Source organism: Sander vitreus, chromosome 14 (assembly GCF_031162955.1).
Source record: "Sander vitreus isolate 19-12246 chromosome 14, sanVit1, whole genome shotgun sequence".
Classification (NCBI taxonomy): Eukaryota; Metazoa; Chordata; class Actinopteri; order Perciformes; family Percidae; genus Sander; species Sander vitreus.
In genome coordinates, this window is record NC_135868.1 from 5,514,625 (window position 1) to 5,541,496 (window position 26,872).

A 26,872-nucleotide genomic window follows, 5' to 3' on the forward strand; every position below is an offset into this window, starting at 1 on the left:
TATGGTTAGGGTGAGTGTAAGGGTTAAGGTTAGGCATTTAGTTGTGATGATTAAGGTTAGGTTAAGGGGCTAGGGAATGCATTATGTCAGTGACGGGTCCCCACAAAGATAGTGCCGCAAACCTGTGTGTGTGTGTGTGTGCATGCTTTGCATTTGTGTATAATCTTACGAGCATGCCAGTCATGATTTTTAAGGTCAACCTACTTAAAATCATGTTAAATAATCAATTTGTTTGCAGAACACTGGCAGATGTGAGTCTTTAAAGTGTACAGTAAAATCATGGGATGATTCATTGTGTTCACTAAAGAGCCTTTTACCAAAACAATCACTTTATTGCATTTAGATTATATTTTAAAGACTGCAAATGTCTGTAGTAAATAAACACGTATTTTGCATTGTACATTTACATTGAATCGGCAACACTTGGTATTGCAGTATTTTTGTTGTGCAATATTGAACTTAAATCATTGAATTCTAACTTGAAACATTCGATTTAATACATTTAAAGTACAAAAGAAAAGAAGGCGTAGTTCTGCAGTTATGTACAAAGTGCTACCATGTTAAAATACCAAACAGTGTTACCAGTGCTACACAAGTGCTACTAAAATACATGCAGCATATGAATATTTACTTACAGAAAGTGCCTTTGGTAGATATTTACTGAATATGTCTGGCCAAAAAAGTGTTGTGGTTTTAGCACTGCACCTCTCAGACGTGTTTACGGCTGTCTATATACAGTACATGATGTAGTCTCTCAATAGTCTAAACCAGCTAAAGATATATCTTTTACAAGGACATGGTAGCGTTACAGCACAAATAAACACTAATGAGCCCAGAGCTGCAGCTGCTACACTGTTTTTTCAAGTTACTTGAATGTGATCGTTACTATCAGTATCAGTTACTGTGTTTTAATTCTCAAAAGTATATTGTTAAATGAATTATTTAACTGCCAAAAACGAATGCCATCACCAGTAGCTCTCAAACCTTCAGATGCATTTGAAGAACAGCATCTTGGTTTTGTATTGTTTGTATTAACGCTAAAATATAATAATATTAGACTTTTTTATTTTATATTTTTTTTTACTTTTCGTCTGGGCTGCAACAATAATTTTGAGACTGTCCTCCCCGTAAAACGACTCCATAAGTTGCTTGTACAAGCCGTAATTACGAGGCATATTTCCGTTTTATTGTTAGGCGGCGTCACTCTCTAGCGGCCGTAGTAATTATGGCGGGAGCAAAGCAGGAAGTATTAGAGCGACAAATTCTGTTCACTACATGTTCATGTTAATAATTTTGCTGTTGAGTATTTAAGATTAATGGATTAACCACTTAAAATATAAAAATGTGAAAAAATGCCTTCATGTTCTGAGAGCTAAAAGTGTTTAGTTTTGGGGGGTTTTCTAATCAACCTTTCAAATTAAGATTTTTTTTTTTTCATATTTGAGAAGCTTGAACCTAGGGAATGTTTGTGTTTAGAGTTCATAGCTTATGACCCTGATGGCACAATAAAATTGGCTTGCTAAACTTTTAAACTAAAAACAATATTAGTTATTAGTTTAATAAATTGAACCTAAACATGACATATCCTTGATAAAACACATGTAAAAGTTATAAAAAGTTGCTTCATTATCTCAGTGTTCTCATTATTTTGACACCTCATCTCTCTCCTCTCCCCTCCATCTCTTTCATCTTCCTGATTGCTCCTTTCCCTCTGCTCTTCTTCCTCTCCTCCTCCAGCCTCGCACTCTCCTTCTCCATCACCCAGTCCCCTCCGAGGTAATTCAGCGCGACTTCGGGTTGCCCACGAAGCCGCGGCCTCGGGTCGAGGAGCGACTTGAAGAAGCAGCAGGCCAGCGGGGTGAAACATGCAAACTGCGGCGCTACTGGAGGGCGGCCTCTCTTTCCAAGTTCCACCCCGGTTAAATGGGCGACATCCTGTGTGCTCTCGCCCTGCGGCTCTGCCCACACATTCAGTTCATCATCAGGGCCTTCTGCTCTGTCAAACCACTCCAGATACTTCAGGTATGAGTGGCAGTCGCCGGCGGTTTCAGCCCAGGGATGAGTGCCGGTGAGCATGGCGTAGGTCAGGATCCCCAGCGCCCAGCTGTCTGTGCTGGGCTCCACAGACACCCAAACTCTTTTTTTCTTCTCTTCATCCTCCTTATTAACGCCATCATCATTCCCGTCACTCATGCTCCTCCAGCTGTCCTCATTGCCGCGAGCGATCTCGGACTCCGGGGTGCAGTATGGAGAGCTGTACCAGACCTCCGGGACCCTGGTGCCCCTGGCCTTCACCTGTTGGATGATATTCATTTATCTGTCATGTTATCATTTGACAGATGAGTGTAGTATGTTTTTATACTGACCATGCCAAAGTCTCCTAGTTTGACCCAGCGGCAGGCAGAATCACACAGGAAGACGTTCTCTGGTTTGAGGTCTCTGTGGACAAAACCAAGGGAGTGCAGGTGGGACAGAGCGCCACACAGCTGGGATACCACCCGCTGACAACAGTCTTCCTCCATACCGACCTGGGGAGGAAGAAGGGTGGGGGGATGACACGAGGGAAAAGATGATGTGAGCCATACTGAAATCAGATGTCACCATTTCACCAAATCGTGGCAACCTGAACATGAAAACCATGATAAATAAAAGTATGCGTTGTACTTTTCATACAAAACCTAATAGCTCTGTTGAAATAACCGCGTACCTCAGGCAAGATGACATCGTAGAGATCGCCAAAGAGGCTTGCTTGCTGAGCAAAGACATAGTGTGACGGTGTTGAGTAGGCGATTCCCAGGGCTCTGGTCAGGGACGGGTGGGTGCAGAATGACAGCGACAGGTTGTACTCCCTCAGGAAAGAGAAAAGAGACGTGGACTCCCGAGGGAAGAACTTCAGGGCCATCGGAGTACCTGGAGGACACACGGGAAAGATACCGATGTTGGTGTCTTTTTTTGGTGTGTCGAGGCTATGTTGAACATTAGTTTCCTCCCACTTCACCTCTCTTCCTGTGTACAGCCAGCATGACTTTGCCATACGAGCCTTCACCCAGGAGCTTTAGGACCTTGAAGTGCTCCGATGTGTCCATTGCTGTCAGAGACTGAGCCGTCAGATGGCACATCTCGTCCAGAAGCTTCATGGCAGCCTGGAGACACACACACACACACACACACACACACAAGAAACAAAAAAAGCAACATTACATTTCTTTGTTTGGAGCAGAAGTTAGATTTACATCAAACATGAAACATGAGGAAGATTAAAGACTTTTTGACATGGGGGTGCAAACTCATTGTCAACTTACAGAGTTACTTACAGAGTTGCAATAGCAAGCATCTTGACTGGAAACATTACAAATTGGCATGGTTTGATCACTGCCCAAGACAGGAGGGCTCTGCAGCGAGTGATTTAAAGCGCCCAGAACATCTTTTTTTACATCCCGGACCCGTGATTAAGGTTTTCTTGTTTCCGGTTTCGGACAAGCGATACACTATTTGCTGTCGTTCCACCAGACTATAGAGCAGCTTCTTTCCTCAGGCTGTGAGACTCTTCAACTCATCTTCCGTACTCCATCCGTACTTTTTTTTTCTTTTATCGGGCGTAGCATAAAGGGACTGCAACTAGTATTTCGCTGTTCAACACTGTCTTATAGAATGGCAATAAATGAACATTGAAAATACATCTCCACTTTTGAGCAAAATTAAATTTTTGAGTATCAAACACTTTCTGTAACAATTTGTGCCTTTTCTGAATAAATGTATGGTGCAAATGTCTTTATTTATGTAAAGGAAATTATAATAGGTTTTTGGGTTGGGTTGCACTGGCCAGTTTTGATTATTGGGTTGTTGTTTTTTTTTAAAGCTTTTTCATCCGTCTAATAAAATAAACTGTACTTTTGGTGCTGTTATTGAAATTTATCATAAAGGCAATTTTAAAATCGAACCAAACGTGTGTGTGTGTGTGTGTGTGTATCAAGCCTGGGGATTTAAAGGACCTAAATGTCTACTTTGTGACACAAGCAGCCTACATCTTGTTTGGGCTACAACTCAAACTTACATGAAAAGGTTATGATGATACATGGTACCGCTCGAACTAGACAGTATACATTTTACAACTCTGCAGACTGCTGTTGGTAACTTGTTGTCTTTCATCCCTCGAGTAAATTTCACCAGGCGGATTTCAGTCTGGACGGCACCAAAAGGCACGTTGTGGAGCCAGCATTCCCAAAACCAGGACCATGACAATAAAGTCGTAGCAGATGTACATTTCTGGGATAAAGCTTGACACTACGCACTGGATGTTCCTTTTCTCTTGCTGTCTCCACTATTGGGGCTTAGCGCCGGCCAGGATGGTTGTGATTGGTTTTAAAGAAATACAAACAAGCTGGAGAGTTTTTTTTCCCTATTCCAGAATAGATAGGTGGTGAAGCCAGACCATACTGCAGAACTGACACAGCGCTGTGGAGATAGGTCTGGCAATGCAAGACTACCGACACCATAACTGCTCAAATCATTGTTATTATCCACACCTGGTATGACATGTCAAAATAAATGTGATGGTTTAATAACGTTGTAACGTAGACCAATCAGTAAACCCCTAGTCTGCATAATCAACATTTAAGAGGTTAAAAATGCTTCTTTTTTTAGAGTAGAGTGTTAAGTCCTTTGCAGCTCTTTGGAATGTTACACAACCGTTGCAGTGATGATTGTCGTCATGGCGATGCTGGCAGCAACACTGATCCACTGGTATAAACATGTCTGTTAATAGCCTCATGAAATCCTGTCCCACACACAGACACACAGATCTTTGTTTTGTCTGGTGGAACGTCGATGTTTCCACCACAGCTGGCACCCTTGGGCCCTGGCTAGGTTTTGGTGTCAGCGTACATCCCGACACGGGGCAGCTCATTACAGCTCATTAGAGAACAACTGAGCCGTGAATATGCCGTACACACATACTGCGAATCCCTGCCGAGGCTTCGTCTACACTTAACAATGTGGCCTCATTTTGGGATCAAATGTGCAGATTTTGATGTAACATTTGTACATTTTAAGATGTAAAACATACAAGTAGGGAGTTTTTTCGATGCTAGATATGATTCCTAAATGTTAGCAGTGCCTGCACTGGACCAAAAAAGGTGCCTAATTCAGAAGTTGCATTACATAAGAGGAACAATTTGGATTTTGCAGATGGTGTGAATGACACAGGACAGCCACACAGTGTGGAGGATCAGGAGTGTATCTAGGGAGCAGCATAGTTGGCGCACTCGGAGCTGCTCAGGTTTAAATGAGTGTCAAAGGAGGGGACACCAGTCTGAGCCAGAACAGAACAACTCTAACAGCTTCTCTGTGGGACGCCGCACTACACAAGGTTGTGACTGAAGGGTGTGTGTATGTGGGGGTGTGTGTGTGTGGTCCTCTACATGGAAATGGATCTCTGTGGACCACAAACACCAGAGTGGTGAATGACAAGATCACAGCATGTGAAATGACATGCATTTTCTTCTTGTGTTTAAACATATACTTGAGCTGGGACCAGCTGCTTTTCCTTTCACTCCGCGTGCACTCTAAAGAAATATTTTACAATCCATTTTCCACAGCTTTCAGGATTATTAAACATCATCTTTGTAAATAATTTAAATGCAACAATATATAAGTTAAAGCTGAAGATCTTTGCCGACACACACACAAGAAACAAAGAAGTCGGGTCCCGTCGGGTTTGGTCGGGTTCGGTCTTAATTTCTATCATTTTACACGGGCTCTGGGTTACGCTCTGGGTTAAGCTCTGGGTTACGCTCTGGGTTATGCTCTGGGTTGCGTGGTAAATGAGCGGTCAGGTGATTTGATTAGCGGAAAATGGATGCTGAGGAGGTGAAACAGAGGCTGGCCTCTGGAGGACTTATTTTATTTCTTTGTTTCAAGTGGCCTATAGCTTACGTTAGTCATGAATAAATTATGTTAAAAAATGTATTGATGACTCATTCTTAACAAATGACAAAAGAGCTGTGTGCCTGCTGCGCAGTCTCTTTTTTCTTTCTTTGCCTTTTCCGCCGAGTGGTGCGTGTGGACGCTCGCGGTGTGAAGCACGTGTTCGCGCTATTCTCCGACATGCACTCTAATCACTGCTGATAGACTGCCTTTTGTACAGTCGGGCTATAAACGGGTTCGGGCTTTTAAAAAGCTGTCAATCAAAATGTACTTGTCGGGCTTTTCGGGCCTAACTTTTAAGGCCCGACTACAGCTCTAATATAATTTAGTCTTTGTGCAAAAGAAGTTGATAGTTGACAATGGTGTGTTAAATTAGACATCGAAGCCGCAACATGTCACTGATTTACTGTAGCATATTGCTGCAAAACTTCTTAATGAATATTTTTTTGAGGAATTACTTTGTTCCTCTTTCATATTAAATCATTATCATTAAACGTACACTCAGTTAGAGCTGCTTGCAATCATGTTCCAGTTTCTAGATGAACGACTTTATAAGCCACCGATAGTATTAGAGGTAGAAACTGATTGCAACCTGAAATAATTCTTATTAGTCTAAAATGTTCTTTAAAAGTGTTCAAATGTATATTTGGACAACACTAACTTCTATGAGATTGTGACCTTACAAGGCAAGAAAAGCCCATTATGGACTGTAATGATGATTCTCATGACAAAGATAATTGTTGTAATGAATTAAACACAAAAATATACAATTCACAATGCACTGCAAGTAAAATATTACTGCAGCAGACATTAGCTTTGATTCCTCTAAAATGTGTTAATTTGCTAATTAGAAATATTTAAATATACACTCATCTTTGTGCATTGTATCCGCACAAGTTATAATCCAGATACACAACATTTTACATCTAATAATGATTTAAAGGGTCAGTTCACCCAAATTACAATTTTCTTTTCTTTTCTTATGTACCTCATAGTGGTATCTCTCCATGCAGATAGTTGATTTTTTTATTTGTCCAAACTGATCACCAAACTCAGTGAACTGGGCATCAATACCTCCCTCTGTAACTGAAATCTGGACTTCCTAACCAACAGACCTCAGTCTGTTAGGTTAGATAATCACACCTCCTCAACCATCACCCTGAACACTGGCATACCACAGGGATGTGTGCTGAGCCATCTCCTTTACTCCCTCTTCACCTACGACTGCACACCTGTACATGGCTCTAAAACCGTTGTCAAGTTTGCAGACGACACTACGGTGATTGGTCTCAGCAGCAACAACGATGAGACGGCCTACAGGGAGGAGGTCCAGCACCTATCATCGTGGTGCACTGACAACAACCTGGCTCTCAACACCAAGAAAACCAAAGAGCTCATTGTGGACTTCCGGAAGTCTAACGCTAGCACACACATTCTCAATTCTGGTACTTGTACTCTGCATAATGACAATAAAGATGAATCTAATCTAATCTAATCATGGCATATATCTCTCTCTCTCTCTCTCTCTCTCTCTGAGATTTCTGCTTTGCAAGCAGTATTTTTATGAGAAAGTATGAATGAAACTATAAAAACTATTCATATTGGGGCTCAATGCTGTGAGCACCACAAATTCAATTCTCTTCAAACATCGCAGAATCTAAATCACCTGAACTATCAGCATGGTAATTTACTAAAGGTAAATGAGAAAATGTCTTTCTACAAATTGAGTGAACTGACCCTTTAATCTATGAAAACGTTCCTCATGTTGGTTTCGGAACAGTGAGCGCATCACCAGTTTTTGACTTACTGTCATTTTTGCAGGTGTAGTTCAGTTCGGCGCTGTTGATCTTCAGTAAGAAACCTGTCCAACATAAATCGTCTTCATTAAGCAGGTGCACTTATCAGGAAATCTTCCACAGAACCTCATCTGCTGCACTTCTTTCCAGCTTTAGTACAAAACCGTGGGAGTCTGAGAGACTCAGAGAGAGTCTGGTTGTAGTCTGCAGTCAGCGGAGGGACTCTCTAAACTGCCTGACGAGCGTGTTGGAGGATTTCATGTCTGCTGCAGCTGCAACTTTTATCTCAAAGTGATCTGTCCTCACATCTCCTCCCCCCCTGTCCTCCCTCTGGATCCTGGAGAGTGGCGTGTGTGTGTGTGTGTGTGTGTGTGTGTGTGTGTGTGTGTGTGTGTGTTGTGTGTGTGTGTGTGTTCTTGTACTTCTATCTTTGTGAAAACCATGTGTCAAAACACAGACAAAGTATATAGGACTGATATGTGGTGATGATAACAGGCGAATCATGCAGTATTCAGGCCAGGCATGTGCTGATATCCAAATTTCCCAGTATGATTATCTTTGAGACATAATCTTGGTAAGTGCAGTATGCTAAAAATCCTTTAACAGCATTAAATCTCATTTTAACTTGTGCAACCATCTAGATGCAAATGACGCTATGAATAGAACCAGTCTTCAGCCACAATAATGGTATTTTTAAGGAGCCTTATGTCAGGAACAAGTCCTCCAAATTAACAACAAAAATACGTATTTTTCTGTGCCCTGTGGACGACAAATACAAAAACTTCTGATCAGTTGTCTGTGTCTTCCAAAACCATAAATCACTGTTGAAAAATAAATATTGACAATATTGACAAATGTGACAACATTGTGGTTAAGGTTTGGTTGAGTTTAGACACCAAAACAACTTAGTTAGGATTAGGGAAATATCGTGGTGTGGGTACTTTGTTATGGAAACATTGTGGTTTAGGCAAAAATGACTACAACGTTGGGGTTAAGTGAGCTTTTTTGTCATAGTTAGAATAATAAGAACTTGCTTAAGGATAGGGAATGATTGTGGTTAAAAGAAACCAAAGTTGACTGTCGGTTTAGAAACAGAAAAAGAGCAGCGTTGTCCCGTGCTAAAGTCAGATTTTTTTGTTGACCGACCCATCCACCCTAACCCTTCCCCTACACGGACTTGGTCCATCTGCAACATCCCCTGACTTCCTTCTTTGCTCCCGACGTAATTACTCACTTGAACAAATGAAGGAAGTGAAAAATGGTTCAAAGGTTAATTAGTAAAAGCAGTTTCATTGCATATAACAGACATAGAGTCATGTGGCACAAATTGAGGTGAAAAACTAATCTGGGTGAAAGTTGGATAGTTATTTGGAGGAACTCTGGTCAGAACTGATCTGCAGCTAAATTGATAGTTTTATTTTTATTTTTATCTTCTCCATCTGTTAGTAGAATAGGAACCCACTGAGCTGCTTTTTGACTGTAAATTGCAGTGAACAGTGTCCTCTGGCAGCAGAAAGAAGAGCAACATAAAATGTTTTATCAAAAGCATGAAGAAAATATGTGTGTTTTTCCATCTATGTCCTGTTGTGATAGAGACAATATGTAACTGTTGATATGTCAGTCAACAAATTATAACCTGTCACTTTCTCTCACTGCATGCAAAACATGTTTTTCTTTCTGTCCCCCTTCCTCTCTCTCTATTTCTAGTCAAAGAATTTCCTCTAACACCCTGTGGGTTGTAGAGCAAGCTCTCAGCTGCTACTAGTGACCGCAGTCAGTAGAACTGCGGGATCACTCAGACTTTCCCTGGAGGCCGGCGTTAGTTACAGCGAAAGTCTGTCCGTGTGTGAGATCATCTGTCTGTGGCCACTTGTCAACACGCTGACATTATGCAAGTCACTGTTTTGTTACTTCAGGTCTCATATGCAGTCCACAGCTGAACAGCAGTGTACATTCCCATGTGTGTCACTTGGCCTTGTGTGGACGCTTTTAACCTCAGTGCTTTACAAGTGTTTGCATCGCAGCAGCGGAGGTTAAGTTTTACTGTAATGTTTGTTAGAGGCAGAGCTGCCATGCAGGCAGAAAGAGTCAGTAACGCTTTATTTAATCAAGCTGTAAACTGAAGCTATCTACCTTAGCTAGTTGGGCTAGACTGCTAACCTTCACAGAGAGCCATGTGAAGAATGACAGTAATGGTCGTTTGTTTTTCTGACAAGTGAGAAGCGAAAGTGGAAGTAGTGTGATGTTTTACCCCACAAAACTGAAAAAGGTTGGGTTGGATGGTTATACAAAGCATCTGACTTTGCACACTGTTCCCTATCAAACTTAAGAGTTGGTTTTATTTTTTCCTAACCTTAAAGCTATAGTGTGCGACTGTTTTATATTAATGAACGTCTGTTACATTCAAGCCATTGCCAAATTACTTGATACAAAGCTAAGTAAGCTCCACAAAACTCTCTCTGTGTTGTTGTCATTACTTAGAATTCCTCCAGGGGGCAACAGAAACTATATACTATAGCAAGTACTTTTAGTTGTCTAAATCTTAACAAATCGTTGTGGCAGATTAAACCTTCAATGTTTGTATTAAGTATTTTGAACAGTTTTGGAAGGCGCTGAGAAACAATGTTGTCCTACCAACAGGCCTTTTTCACAGGAGACATTTTTTCAGTTGGAAAACTACAGGTGTAAATAATCAAGTTAATGATGGCTGAATTTGTTGCTTTAGTTTGAGGGTCCTTGTAATGTGCATGCACTCACTTTCATGGCTTACAGGGACACTTTAGTGGAACAGGGTCATTGTTAATGTGATTAGCAACACCTGTGCTTTTCCTGCCATGAGAAGTCAGACTGCTGTTAAAAAAGGCCTCAGAAAACACTTAGAAAACACTCATATGGGTCATTTTGGTAGCCATTGACAAGCAAACTATTTTTTAATGTAGATTGAAGGACTTAAAGATGAAGGAAAAATAAAGAAAACCCTCTTACCATCCAAGTTTACAATTGAAATGCTCAGTTCAACCAATGTAGTGTAAAGTGTGATTATGTTAGGCATTACAGAACATCTCCATGGAGCAGTCAGATCTCTGTTTCAAGTGTAAAGCTTTATTAATGACTTCATGTAAAACGTACAAAAACAAAACATTCAAAATGTATAAATACTACTGTAAAAGGCACTACAGTATGACAATACATTATTATTATTATTATTATTATTAATAAATATTACACAATAGATAACCCATAGAAAAACATGAGATGCCTGCATCCCGCACTATAATATAAAAAGCTCATAAATAGCATCCTAAATAGATAAAAAAAACAGTAGAAAAATATTAATTGTTCCACAACATTTTCTTGTCATATAGCTCTAGCAGGCACTGTGAATGTAAACAAAGGGAGCCACTGGTGGGAGTGCCTCTGCACAGTGCATTAGTACCGCACATTTAAAAAGGCCTCATGTAAATTGAGACTTATACATATTTTCTTAAGAACATGCAATAATCTTACATTCTGTTTTGCTGCTGAATTGATGCATCTAGAACTCAACATCTTGCAATATTTTTTGCGTCAATAGACCGAATCACAAAACACAAAAATCACTTCCGGGTAGGCAATTGGCAGTTGATTTGAAGTGTGGAGATATGTGAAATACGCAAACATGTTTATTTCTGTTGTCATTTACAGGCATAACTAATGTTTAAAGCTTTAGTGCGTAACTTTTTGATATTAATGAATGTCCGGTACATTCAAGCCATTGCCAAATGAGTTGCTACAAAGCCATTACAACTCTCTGTATTTCTCAGTATGGCTATGTTCAGAAGATTGTGTCGTCCGGCGCAGAAACTCTAGTGAAAATAATTACCTCTTCGGAAAAGTCCATCATGTATATTTTAATCCTCCGTGTACTTCTTGGCTACTAGCAACTGCATGGAGGAGGGGTAGGGGTGGTGCGCGATCATGAAAGGCTTGTATCATGTGGACGCGCTGACAGTTTTGTTGTCACTACTTAGAATTCCTCATGGGGGTGATAGAAACTATGCACTATAGCTTTAAAGATATAGATAGTTAAACACAGAGGTCTGACCTATCTGTCGTCTCTGCTGTACTCATTTTCTAATGTGTTGCTTTGATAAACCAAATCTAGCGTAACCAACAGCACATCTCACCGCCGGTCAGTCTGATTGCTAGATTGGGTGGTGCCATTTCTTTTTTGTCTATGGCCCAACAGGTAACTTAGGTCTCCAACCTAATATTGGTAATAGTGTTGACATATAAAAGCATCAAACATGCATTTTAGATAAATGAGATGAGAGTATATCCAGTTTTTCCTCGTCCCTGTTTGCTCAGCGCTGTTGAATTGTATGTAAATACATTTTATGTACAGTTTTCTACTAGGAAGTTATTGCATGATTGGGTCTATGCTGACATCAGCTTGCTCGCAGTGACAATGTTAACATACAGATGCTAAGCAGGTATGATGTTTACCATGTTCACCATCTTAGTTTAGCATTTTAGCATGCTAACATTTGCTAAGTAACACAAAACACAAATCTAATACGGATGGGAATGTGATTAGTTTTACAGGTATAGTCTAGTAAAATTTGGACCTGGTGGTGGCGCTAGATGTAAAGTCAAAGGATCACCAAAGTGGTTACAAATCATCCTGAGGGAGATGTGAATATCTCTAACCAAATGTCATGGCAATCCACCCAACAGTTGTTAAGATATTTGACTCCAAACCTCATGGTGGCGCTAGAGGAAATGCCAGTAGGATTCATCTTCTTCAGACCTTAAATGTTTGTAACATATTTTAGGCCAATCCATCCAGTAGACGTTGAAATATTTCACCTGATAAATGGACACTTTGACTTGTGGGTGGCACTACAAAAAGAGTGAGGGGATCACCAAAGTCCTTAAAATGCATCCTCCGTGCACCATGAATATCTGTACGAAACTTCATGGCAATACATCCAATATTTGTTGAGATATTTTAGTCTGGACCACATCTAAGATTCATCCCTGGATAAAAAATCATATAAGTTAACAGTGGTTTTGTGGGATGACATCAGGAGTTGCTTATATGCTGAAGACCGAGGCTTAGTAATGTCGAGGGCAGCGGGGTAGTCTCAAAACTCTTTTTGACCAGTTACAAAAGACTTGTAAACGTTCAGAGATCTCAACGGCGAACCGGAGCACATCAAAGGCTGTGGAGACGACCGGGAGGGAGGCAGACGGTGACTGAGGAACCTCTTGACTTATCTGAAGACAGAAAGAATGATTAAAGTTTAGGCAGCAGCTTGGAAATCAAATCTGAATAATTTCTTTCTAACTGCACAATTTACGCCCCAAGAGTTTAATGGGAACTCCACCCCAGGGCAACATAAAATCAGTTATAACACTTCAAAGATATTTAGTTTAACCCCATACTTTTAAGCATTTCAACATATTATTTTATCATTTTCAGCCATGTTTGTTTATCCCACCTTTGCTCGTTTTTTTCTTATGTCTTTTTTTAGATTCTCAATACTTTCTTACTTTATCATTTTAAAAACATTTAAAACAACCAAATGTTTATGTTTATCTGACAAGTGAGAAGCAAACGCCGAAGTAGTGTGATGTTTTACACCACAAAACCGAAAAAGGTTGGGTTGGATGGTTAGACAAAGCATCTGACTTTGTTCCCTATCAAACTTAAGAGTTGGTTTTATCTTTACCTTACCTTAAAGCTATAGTGTGCGACAATTTTATATTAATGAACGTCTGCTACATTCAAGCCATTGCTAAATGACTTGATACAAAACTAATTAAGTTCCACAAACTCTCTCTGTGTTGTTGTCATTACTTAGAAATTCCTCATGGGGGTGACAGAAACTATGCACTATAGCAAGTACTTCTAGTTGTCTAAATCTTAACAAATCGTTGTGGCAGATTAAACCTTCAATGTTTGTATTAAGTACTTTGAACAATTTTGGAAGGCCCTGAGAAACAATGTTGTCCTAACAACAGGCCTTTTTCACAGGAGACATTTTTTCATTTGGAAAACTACAGGTGTAAATAATCAAGTTAATGATGGCTGAATTTGTTGCTTTACTTTGAGGGTCCTTGTACTGTGCATGCACTCACTTTCATGGCTTACAGGGACACTTTAGTGTCGTCGTTAATGTGATTAGCAACACTTTTCCTGCCATGAGAAGTCAAACTGTCTGCTGTAAAAAAAAAAAAGGCCTCAGAAAACACTTAGAAAACACTCATATGGGTCATTTTGGTAGCAATTGACAAGCAAACTATTTTTTTATGTAAATTGAAGGACTTTAAGATGAAGGAAAAATCAAGAAAACCCTCTTACCATCCAAGTTTACAATGTAAAGGCTCAGTTCAACAAATGTAGTGTAAAGTGTGATTATGTTAGGCATTACAGAACATCTCCATGGAGCAGTCAGATCTCTGTTTCAAGTGTAAACCTTTATAAATTCATACTCTCATCTCAGTTATCATTTTTACTATAAATTAAACTGAACCAAAGGATGCAAAGCCTATATGTGATGTTTAAAAAGAGGCAATTCACCATGACAACACTAATATGATGGTGCTTAATGAATTTTAAAGTTGTCTTATTTATATATTTCAATTATATGTTTCTGCTTTCTCATAATTTAGTAATGTTCTGTAAGTGTAATGATTTTTCACTTTTCATTTAATTTTCATCTTAAATTTGGTTATGAGCATTTCTTTAGTTTTTCCACGTATCATTTATTGTGTTTTTTCTTATATCTCTGATGAAGAAATGTTTGTTTGTGGACGTATGCACCTATCACCAAGGCAAATTCCACGTAGGGTAACTGCTGTGGCAATAAACTCCTTTCTGATTCTGAAGCAAGCATTTTCTAATGCAACCTTCTATTTAAAAATGACATTTCGTGATGTCCATTTCACTATTGAATTTTAAAATCTCCCTTTTTTAACACTGATTATTACTTGAACTCGAGTACAAAGGGACTTATTACCATTTCTCTTAAATTTTTTATTTAGGTCCAAATAATCCATGTAAATGAACTAAACCATGCTGGTCTTCTCACCTGGAGAAGAGATGCATTAAGGAGGTTGGAGAGTTGCAGGAGGTGAGAGCTGATGCCCTCTGCTGACTGGGAGGATAAACTGACGTTTTCTTTGGCTGTTTTCAACCAGTCAACGTGCAACCTGAAGGACTGAGTGTACACAAACAGCTGGGGGAGTAACTCATCCACCTGTAAAATAGACAGAGAGAGAAAATATAAATACACCTACTACACACAGCCATTCTACAGTAAAGTGTTGCAGAAAAATGAATTCCTTGATTCCAGAAATTTTACCTTCAATGAATTAAAATGGGCCGCAGTGTGTTGCATATGAGGAAGACCGTCCAGTCTATTTTCCACACCCTCAAAGTTTATGAGCTCCTCGTCTGTCTGTTGGTAACATGATGAGAAATGAAGGTTGCTTTGAAAAAGTAACATTTCTGAGATATAACAGATATTTTAAACACCTTGAGAGCAGCCTGTCCCTTAACTGCCTTGTGTTTATATGGAGGAACAATCACTTAAAAAAATAAAACAGCTGTTCAGACAATCACATGAAATGCTTATATATTGAAAAACAAAAATAAAAACATGTATTAATTGCAACAATTTGATTTTTGTCTGCTTATTTCTAGTTCCTATTAACAAACTGTAGTGATGATTTGTTTTTAGTTTGTTTGGTTGCTTCTTTGTTTCATTATCAGAGTTTAAGTATTGTACTCTACATCATGATACATCTATTATAATATGTTTGATCTATTCTGACATAATCACAGTTAAAACTTTAAACCCCACAGATTGATGCAATAGCTATATACAGCACAGATTCAAGATAACAAGTGAATTAAAGGGGAACTATTATGCTCATTTTCAGGGTCATACTTGTATTTTGGGTTTCTACTACTGCTTCTAAACCAAAAACCACACAATTGAATTCCAGCAGGAATGTGATCTGAAATTGGGGAGAAATTAAAAACTTCTGTAGCCAAGATTAAAGCTTTCCCTGGCGTTAGCATTTAGCTACATGTAACAGTGTATGTAATGTTAACACTGCAGTGACATGCCTGGAGCAGATGACCAAAGAAATCAGGCACAAATTGACGTCAGCGGACAGTAGAAGAAACTTTTGGAAGCGTAGCGTTCTGGATGTGAATCTGAGGTTTTTGCTCACAGGGATTACTTTTACATATACGTGTAACTCATTGCTTGAAACTTTGGCCACGTTAAATATGAACATCTGACACTGTAACATTATAGATATGACAGAAAATAAGGACAAGAATAATAAGTCCCCTTTAATTAGCGATTATATGAAATCTTACCAAGTTATGGAGGTTTTTGGATAAGTTTGTCAAACTGTCCACCTGATGGATCATTGATCTAAACATGCCACAGAGAGAAAAACTGTGGGCGGGATGAGATGATGAATGGGCAAACAGCTCAGCCAATAGCATCAGGTGGAGGAGACAAGGCGTGGACTCATACATTACTGAAAAGACAAAAACAGATTTAAAAGGACTGTTAGTGAGATGTCTCTGTAAGTGTACCGTTTCTTGTGGTGAAAACATCTACTGAATTTGCTTTTGTAATGTCTATTTGCATGTATTTTCTTAAGCTGCAGTGTGTTGACCTGTCTTGGCTGGTCTGTAAAGTGTCACCGGCCCCTCAACATGTAGCAACACATAATTTCAAAGAATGACACAGCTCATTGTATTCACAGCTGCACTCACAATCACAACAGGTGGCCACTGGGCTGCAGCGGAGTTCAGAAACATAAAACCACAAAGCTGCATCGAAACATTTTTGTTTAATTTTGAAAACATGCACATGTCAAACATGACTAATCTGGAGGCAGCTATGTTCTGCTTTTTGTGAATGCTTCAGTCTGTATCTGCCGCAATAGTAAGGAAATGATTTAAAGAACAAGCAAAACAATGAGGTCAAACCAAAACAACAAACCTAATTTGCATGAAGGGACAGGCCAATATTCAATCAAAATCCAAAGACTTATAAACCCTAAATAAAATGTGTTTTATTTCAGCATCACTGCCAGTTCATTTACTGCATCAGCTATAAGTAGCATTCTGTGTTCCAGACATTTAAAGAGCAATTCAGATTTGAGATGAAAGTTCTGCGGTGTGAATAAAGGTTTCGAGACCAATATAGGTCAGACGCTGACTTACTGTTATTCAGTGGCTGAATGTGTGTCAGCGTAAGAGGAGGAAACGGACAGATTTCCGCAGACTGATAATTTGTATTTCTGGGAAACATATAAGACACGTCTCGCGGTCCTGCAAACAATCATCTCAGCAAAATAAACGTCAGCATTAGTTTCTTGTTTAAATGATCTGCGGAAGTAGAGTGATATTTTTACATCACAGGATAGATGGATGGGAATACAGTTGTGTTTCTTACCACCTGATGTATCTAAGTCCAATATTTACTCTGTTTTTAGCTCTGTTTTTGGTCTCCACCAACTCCTGGGAAAATATCCGGCTCCACTATGTTCAGCAGTTAGCAGTTGCTAGCTGTGTCTGTCTGCTGTTTCAGATGAGCCCAAGGAGGAGCTGCACAACATCTGTTTGCTCATGTATGTGTCAAACACAAAGCATTTTTAAAGCTTTTTCACTGAAAACTGTTTTTCTGCTGCTGAAATGACGTTAATGAACCAAAACAATTAGCCTGTAAAGCTGTGGGGAACTTCAGACTCCAGTGATAATTCTGCAAGTTTATCACTAAGAGCAACACCTTACACATTACATCGTCATTTGACCCAGTGCAATGCAGCTTTAATCACATAGTTTTAGTTTTCGGCCTTGACCAGTCCACCAACAGAGGCATAAAATCAACAAAACACTTATGTGTGGCTCATTTTTAGGGCACTGACACCCTTACATATGAGGATTTGTGATAATTTTTGGCTTCAATGTTTTCTGTGTAATCCCTCATGTACTGGGCCTTAGTGTTTGAATACATCACCCTATGTTTAATAAATGCATGAATAAGAATCATCAAGCTGTCATCTCTTTCAATCACTGTTTCACCTGCTGTCACCTTATCATTCCAGATGGGAAACTTGATTTGCAGTCAGGAGTACAAGATAGAAAACCCATGTGCAAATAGAAAAGACAACAACATAAAAACATGAAGTACAAAAATGTTTCCTATACCTACAACATACCAAACACAATTTTACGCAAAACTACAGCAGCACAGCAATCTCTAAAAACTTCTAAATAACGTGCAAATTAAGCCAAGTTATGGAACAAAAGAGCTTTTACTCCTATTGCTCTTGAACCGGGGACACTAAATCTGAGAATAAATAAATCCCACAACGCCCCTGTTGTTTGTTTACTCTTTGTCTCTTAAGATGTCTTAATCATCAATGATCTCTATTCAAGGAAACAACATTTTAATCAAGATAGCTCATGTCTGTAAATCTATCTGCTGGTTAATGCAACTTCAGAAATCCCATAACCCAGGGCAACAAAGAAATGAACTGTGCGTTAGTGTTAGATCAGGGTGAAGGAATGAGAGGTATGCTGTGGGTTTCCCCCCCCCCCCCAGCGTGCTCTGGGCCTCCTGTTGAAAAAGGCGAGGAGAGCTGGTGCAGCGGTCTGACTCAGATTAATCTATGCGGTGACTTCACCGTGGAGACGCCTCAGGCTGCACTCTTCAGAGGGGAAACATCCACTTTGTCATGAGTGTCTGACACTGTGCACTTTCAACACTTTTACTATCATTTAAACACTAACTGCAGTAATAAAGGCCAAAGGGAAGAAAAAGATCCAGTCCACTTTTGTACCAAATACATTGTTTCTGAAACAAAAGATAAAGTCAACTTTGGAAGTTTTTCGTGCAGTTTGATTTGTTTAGTAAAAGAAAAAGTTCTTGGTTATGCTTTTACTATAAAAAAAAAAAATAAAGTAAAAATGAATAAAAAAAATCCATTATAGTTTCTACGACTGCCTTGCATGTATAGGTAGCTCCCCATTCTAACACACCTGATTCAAATCCTTCACTCGTTGACAAGCTTCAGCTGCTTGATAATGAGCAGCTCGTTCAAATCAGCTGTGCTCGAGTAGGAAGACTCTCTGGGAGCAGGATTGGTGTCTGTTTGACAGTTGCAGTGGTTGAAGAAGTATTCAGATCCTTTACTTACACTACCGGTCAAAAGTTTGGGGTCACTTTGAACTTTCCATTCCACTCCATTACAGACAGAATACCAGCTGAGATCAGTTGCATTGTTTTTTTTAAATCAGGGCAGCAGTTTTCAGATTACATTATGTGCTTACATAATTGCAAAAGGGTTCTTGACTGTTGTAGAAAGAAGTGGCTGATCTTTAATGCAATATCTACATTGCCCATTATCAGCAACCATTCATCCAATGTTCCAAAGGCTCATTCTGTTCACTAATCTGATATCATTTTAAAAGGCTAACTGAGAAAACATTGGAGAACCCTTTTGTAATTATGTAAGCATATAATATATAATGTAATCTGAAAACTGCTGCCCTGGTTAAAAAAACAATGCAACTGATCTCAGCTGGTATTCTGTCTATAATGGAGTGGAATTCAATTTCTAAGTGACCCCAAACTTTGGACCGGTAGTGTAAGTAAAAAGTACTAACACCACACTGTAAAAAAATACTCTGTTACAAGTAAAAGTCCTGCATTGAAAATGTTACAAGTATGTAAGTATCATCAGGAAAATGTACTTAAGGTATTAAAATTAAAAGTACTCATACAGAAAAAGCCTCACATTTTAGAAACTGGAAACGATTCAAACAGTTCTGTCAATCAACTAAGTGATTAATTGGCTAATCATTTCAGCTCGACTTGTAGGCCTAGGCTATATATTGTTGGGCAGTTTGATTTATTATAAAACATTGTATTTTATTAACCCCGTGTTTTATGTGCAAACATTTTTATTTGTAAAGTAACTAGTAACTAAAGCTGTCAGATTAGTGTAGAGGAGTAAAAAGTACAATATTTCTCTAAAATGTAGTGGAGTAGAAGTAAAAAGTAACATGAAAAGAAAAGACTCAAGTAAAGTACAAGTACCTCAAACCTCAAAACAGTGTACTTAGTTACATTCCACCACTGGACAGTTGTAGGGCACTCAGGTGAGTTCATGTGAGGGAACATCTGGAATTGAGACCTATAACTTTGTCTGGACTCTGTTTCATAACATGAAGAACTGCAACAATAAGATGACTTCTGCTTCCAAAGTGGAGCAATGTTAAAAGACAAAACACATATAATCCCATTACAGCCCTAAATGGCAACACACAGATGTTTACTCACAGCTCAAGCATCCAAAACTGGCCTATTAACCAAAGCATGTAAAACAATCCTGCCAATAAATACCCCATTAACTGTTAGCTATTGTACAATTTCGCGACATCCAATAAAGTGTCAGGTCAGATCATTTTCAGTCAGCACAAACAAGAAATTTGGAACAGCTTCAGAGGGCAATTGGGAAATTACAGAAGAAGACATCAGCAAAAAGCCTATTTCCTACAAAAACATCCCCAGCCAGTGTAGTGTACAGTCATGTATTTGGCAGAGTAAACAGCTGTGACAGCATTACAGGTCACAGCAGAATTGCTTAAAGAAGCAGAGTCAATGGGTCATCTTTTAATGTATTAAGCAGGTCATTTCGTCAGCACCCGCTCACTCACACACGAAACATCAACACACGCATGCAGTGTCTCACACACTTCCTCTTCTATGTCGTGTCAGTCAGATGCTGTAACACTGGAGTTTACTACGCTTTCTCTTTGACACAGTGAATGCCTCAACCTTTTATTCTGAATAACTTCTGATGAACTTCTGAACGGATGTTAACAGCGTCTGGCAGGAAGTGTGCCCCACATGCCCAATCAACTTCCTCCAACAAACTGTTCACTTTCAAGGAACTGGCAAAACACAAGTTTAATGTTTAACTTTTAAACAAATCATTATGGTGCGGACACATTGATGTGTTTTTAGATGTGAAGACCTTGTACCTCTGATTTTTTTTCCATGCTTCTTCTATGTGTTAAGAAAGCTCTACAAACCCGTAAAAAATATGGGAATCATTACAATATAGTTGACATAAAATTTAAGCTACCTGTTCATGAGAATGTGATGTCTCTGTACCATAACAACTTTAGAAGGTGATAATCTGTCAGTGTGTCATTTACAGCTTGTTTCTGGTACACCCAAGAAGAACAATCTGTAGTTCTTTAGGGAAAACGCCAGATGGGTTGTTTTTTTCCCCACCTGGCAACAGCAAGACATTAGACATCTATGCATCGTCATATTAGATGATCGGGGTCATGTTTTGACATGTGGGAAAATACAGTGATTATATATCATTTTATATAACACCACGTTTTAAATTGCATAACGATCACATAGAAACGCAGTAGGCTGCATGCAATGTCTTGAAGACTCGCTGTTGATGTGTTCAGTGACTCTTTAAATCCAAATGTTCACAACATATATCAGGGCTAATTGTTAAGTTTCATACAGTAGTGCTAACTCTTGCAACTTTGCTACAATTTAACTAATACATTAACATATACATAATGAATACTAAATCAGGGCGGCAAAAATAATTGGCTCTCAACAAACCCCCCTAACAGAACTCTACACCTGGTCAGTACTTAGTAAAGCCACTACAATCACACAGGCAACGTTTTGCATTTTTGTATTGTTTTACACTGTTTCTTTATGTATCTTATGTTTCTTATATGTATTTTATTGCATTTGAGCCTGCCCTGTCGAAGACAAATTTCTGTCCCTCGTAACATACAATAACGTTTTTCTTATCTTAAAAACAATAAAGCCCAAAAGTGATCAATTCAATTATCTGCAAGTTAATTTTAATCCTGTAGTAAAATAAACGAAAGAAACCTACAGCTCCCTATAATTAAAGAAATTAACCCAAAACATCTGTCCTGTTTCAGAAAATGTTTATTAATGATAATATCAGTAAATATCTGTTTAACGAGCTAGGACTTTTCAAGCTATGAGTATGCACACTGCTGTGTGCAATTTCACATGTTGTAGTTTCCTTATACATCATCAGGCTTGACACAGACAGTGTGACATCATTCAACCCGGAAGTGGGGCCAACTGTCATAAACACTGACTCCATCTCTTGATATGATTTATCCTCAAACAGTGTGCAAATTACATTACAGTAAGTGCCCTGATGATGTGCGATGATGACATCACCGTCTGCCTACCTGACTCATATGTTTTCTCTCAGACACAGGCACACGCACTTATTGGCTGCTGTTGGTGTTACGAGTCAGCAGGTTTTAGTAATTAGTTGGTAATCGACTACTTGTGTTTGACTTTGATGAGAGTGTTATGTAATGTCAAAGTCTGACCCATAATGACAGAAGAACAGCTTTACTGCCCCCATGTGATTCCAGCTTCACTTTCATTCATAAAACTGTGTTTACATACACAACCATTCCTTACTGGTGCGGTTAGCTGAAAGAAGGAAGTGGCTCTGTGGGACCATGTGTACATGGTGATTGGTCGGTCCCACAGAGCCACTTCGTAAAATCATAAAAGCTCTGATTGGTCGGGGACTCGACCTAGTCACAGCAAGAATATCTGACTCTACGAGCTCCTGATCTGACGCAACGAGCATCACAAATAATGTGTATCTGATACCGGCATGACACCACTCCATTAGGCTGAAATAATATAGCTTTTAGGATTTTTTAAGTTGTAAGAGTACAATGAAAGTCTGATGCTGCTGGACACAATCAAATTGTTTGCAAGTTCAAACTACCCAGGGAAAGACCCAAACGCCCCACCCCCACACACACACACACACACACACACACACACACACACACACACACACACACACACACACCTGACACTGAACAGTTAGTGAAGTTTAAATGAAACTCAATCACATTTGAACACTTTAAATTGCAGCTAACATTGTGTTTCCACCAAACACAGTCAGTCATTCACTCATTCACTCATTCATTCTCTCGCTCTCAAACTCTGAGGTTAAAAATGAGAGTAAAGACCACATGCAGTAAAGGCCACCCTCCTCTACACACACACACATACACACACACACACACACACACACACAAACAAACAAACAAACACACACACACACCTTCACTCACTCTCTAAAAGTATCATAAACAAACTTACATTTCATTTTTTCTGCTCCCGCTGTAGTAAACAAACCTCCTTCTGAGTCCAGTGTGTGCACTGTACGTGTGTGTGTTTGTGTGTGTGTGGACAAAATGTAAAAGTTCCCTTTTTATAGCATAGCAGCATGACACATCACCTGAGTCATCAGCCATCATCGCCATTCAAGCATCAACGCCCACGCTGGACAGCCCCCCCCCCCCCCTCTCCCCCAACCCCCTACCCCACTCCACTAACCCTCCTCATCTCAAAACAAACTGTTGTGATTCTGAAAGTAATCCATTAGACATAAAATGCAATAGAATAATCAGAAAATACCAAATTGAGCAATTCCTCCTCCCCTCCTTCCTCTGTAGTCTGATGTCATCACCTCACTTTCTTCTTTTATTTCACTTCCTGTGTCTCTTCTTCACACATAACATTGGGATAGATGCCAGAAAGTGAATACAATGAAAACCTAACACGGCAGAAAGTGACAAGAAGAATACAAGATATGATAGAGTTTTGGACACTAGAAAATCATAAAACTGAAAGGAAAAAAAGGAAAAGTCAAATGTGCAGAGGAAGTGATGACATCACAGCAGCACATTCCATTAATATGAAATGAAGGATAGATGATGCAATAAAGTAAACAAAGACCCTGCTTGCTCCTGTCAAGGGCATTAGAAAAACTCTCAACCACAATGAATGTGCTCTTGACCCCCAGCTGCTCCATCAGTTACAAGTCTGTGGTCTCCCGTACACTTTCACTGTTAAATTGAATGCAGTATAGAGGTGGATGAATAATGTCTTTGTCATCATGTATGTTTGTTTTGTTTTGTTTGTTTTGTCAATGTATTATCACCATTATGTGTACTTTTTTAATTTATAGTGAATGAATGCTGTATGACTGCTGGCTGTTTTTATATTAGTCCTATGTCACCTGCCTAGGGACTGCAGATGTTTTTTATACAACAATGTTCATAAATATGCATGGTCCCTCATCAAATAAATCAATAAAATAAAAGATAATACTGCGCAGCTCCCAGTGTGGCTTACTGCCATGTAATAACATTAATAAAAACGATGACAGGAAATAAAACTCAATAAGACTGGAATTTTGTGATTTAATAACATCACTCACCAACTGTTTTGGCACCTTAAGTGCATATTTGCACTTACGGAATTTCTGCAGTTTCGAAAAACTGTGATTTTTGAAAAGTGTTTTTACATTTTATAACTTCATGGCATCATGGCTTCATTTATGCTGTTTCAAGAAACAGCATCAATTATGAATCCTGTTTTTCTGGAAATTGAGGTCATACTTCTGCAGTTGATATTTTACTCATCAAAGTTTTTGCATGTTGCATCTTTAGGATCACGTCAGTTCCCCCAGTGAAAGTCATCTCTGTAGATGAGGGACATTTTCTGTTTTAGTCATGTATCTGTTTTGGCTTGATTGTGGATGAAGCCGGATTAAAGTGGCTATAATCAATATTATTATACGAACAACATATGAAATGACAATGTGAAAACATTACAATGTGAAAGATGTCGCTCATATGAACCCGTCAGAGAGTTACCAGCTCTCCTCGGCTTTACAGACCGCAGTAGTGAGTTTCAGCTTGTTTAGCTGTCCATCCACAACTTTAAGCCATATTTATAAGACAACATTTGGCCTCCACAGATGCTACAAAGGCGTTCAAGCTCAACACGGTTTTCTTTGCACTACTCTCCAAAACGCCATGGGGTGTTTAGTCTCGCATTGCCAGACCTACCTCTACAGCGCTGCGGAGGAAGGTCTGGCTTGTCCACACAGCTTTCTGGGATAGGGAGCGCTAAGCACTGGGCGTAATAACGATGGCTCTGCACATAGATAATTTTTAGGGGCGCTTCGGCGCTAGGCTAAAAAATCTAGCCTAGCGCCGAAGCGCCCCTAAAAATTATCTCAGCACCCCTGAAAAATAAAGCCCTTATCATTGTGATTTTGTGAAATCGTTTAGTGCTCAAACTTTATTACTTTTGCAAACCTCATTTTAGCGATGGAATAGGATAAATGACGACAGGCTCAGCTCAGTTGTAGCCTAAAGTCATCAGCCTATCTGCGATTCCCTGAACGAGGGCGCCTCAGCCTACCGTTCAGTCTGTGCAGATAACTTTGGGGAATTCGGTCATCAGAATATGGCTACTTTCAACCACTGAAAAGGTGTGGCTAATGGAGTGAAAATCTAAATCTAATTGAATAAACATGTTAAGTAGGCTTCAGGTGTAGTATTTGTGGAACCAATCTGTGATTCCCTGATCACTAATGATGGCAATTATATCTGAATTAGCCTGGCTTATTCACCACAGCCAGGTTCAGGTGATAAAGTATAAGATAAGCCTTTAAGATTATCCCACTGCACTGAACAGCAACCCCATATTCACATATGTTATAAATAGGTGACTGTATAACCTTTGGTAGCCTACACGATACATTCTCTGTTGATTAGTTGATTACATTTGCCTTCTGGTTGACAGCACAAAGGAGTGAGGAGAATAGAGAGGGAGAAGGGCAGAGAGCAATTAGATTACAAAATGTTTTGTATGTGTTTGTCAGTGATATGACGGAGGGAGGGGGATAGAGGGAGAGAGGATGGAGAGAGAGAGCAGGATGGAGAGAGAGTGGACAAAGAGAGGGACCTGGAAGAACCAGGTGAGAAAGTGGACATATATTGTACGGGCAAAAACACTTAAAACACTTAAAATATTCCATTCACATTATATTTACATATGCATTTCATGGATTTTTGCTATATACATCCTATTCCTGTATTGCATAATATTGTTTTTTGGGTCATCATTAAAGTTGGTCTTCTCAGATTTATTGATGTCATATAATGTAGTTGTTGTATTAGAGTAAATGCTTTTATTATCAGGCCCAGGCTCTTAAAGGGGTGATAGAATGATTATATAGGGTATTTTACACTGTTCCTTAAGGTCTCCTAATAGGGTATGTAACATTGGTTGGGCTGAAAATTAGGCCCTTAACTACCCTGTGAATATGGCTCTATTTGGAACAAGAGCTTTTCTTCCAAATATGGTATGCTCATGAATATTTAGATGAGCTGCGTGCTGATTGGTTTGAGCGAACCACATAGAAACACATTGGAGACGAGACAGCAGGTCTCATATTTCAGACACTGCAAAGTTAAACATTGTTTGTTGGGCTATTTCGTTATTAAATTCACTTCTGAGACTTTTTTAAGCGAGAAATCAACTATATAAAGCTCAAATATGGGCCGTTTTATGAAAATTGATGGCTAATTGCAAATTTGGTAAGACGTGTCAGACTTTAGCTAGGAGCTCCACACAGTCTGACGAGAAAGCGGCAACCTCCATACATGGTGAAAGTCACCGTTTCCCTGGGTACTGGACTACTGGAATACTCGGGGCTTCGCGGAGCTCCGTGGAGCTCCGTGGAGCTGGCTGGCTGCCAGCTGCCGGCATAACTAGAGAAGCTATATTTACAGTTTTAATTTTGTCACGCCACTTATATAACATCTACCCCAAGGTCTTATAAAGCTAACAATGGTGTCGATTTCAATTTAATGAATTTTTGTGAACATTAGGGGTTTCGTTAGCTGCGACTGTCCCTCCAATCCTATGTGTACAGATCCCGGCTAGTTAGCTTAATTTTCGGCGTAATTCGAGTATATTTACAGTTTGAATTTCGTCACGCCACTTATGTAACATCTATCTCAAGGTCTTATAAAGCTAACAATGGTGTCCAATTTCAATTTAATGCATTTTTGTGAATTTCAGAGGAATTCTACGAGGAGGCTAGCTAGCTCTCACTGATAGAGCTCCATCCAGCCTCAGGCTCTATCAACGAGACTCGCGGACAAGAGGCGCTTTATTTCCCGATCGTTTGTTTAAATAACTCAATACACATCC

General features: G+C 39.4%; 2 protein-coding genes across 2 annotated transcripts; both read right to left on the reverse strand.

Annotated features, from left to right (window-relative positions):
* Window positions 1-451: 451 nt before the first annotated feature.
* LOC144528907 (serine/threonine-protein kinase SBK2) lies at window positions 452-7,953 on the reverse strand. Its single transcript, XM_078267781.1, has 5 exons — window positions 7,733-7,953; window positions 2,999-3,143; window positions 2,708-2,910; window positions 2,367-2,528; window positions 452-2,295 (listed from the first exon to the last, which is right to left on the reverse strand). Exons 1-5 carry the CDS (start codon window positions 7,736-7,738, stop codon window positions 1,657-1,659), a joined length of 1,155 nt encoding a protein of 384 aa, XP_078123907.1. The 5' UTR covers window positions 7,739-7,953; the 3' UTR covers window positions 452-1,656.
* A 2,856-nt stretch (window positions 7,954-10,809) lies between these two features.
* Window positions 10,810-23,030, reverse strand: LOC144528819 (uncharacterized). The gene is made up of 5 exons (XM_078267664.1): window positions 22,958-23,030; window positions 16,099-16,265; window positions 15,071-15,166; window positions 14,798-14,965; window positions 10,810-12,980 (listed from the first exon to the last, which is right to left on the reverse strand). Exons 1-5 carry the CDS (start codon window positions 22,962-22,964, stop codon window positions 12,819-12,821), a joined length of 600 nt encoding a protein of 199 aa, XP_078123790.1. The 5' UTR covers window positions 22,965-23,030; the 3' UTR covers window positions 10,810-12,818.
* Window positions 23,031-26,872: the final 3,842 nt, after the last annotated feature.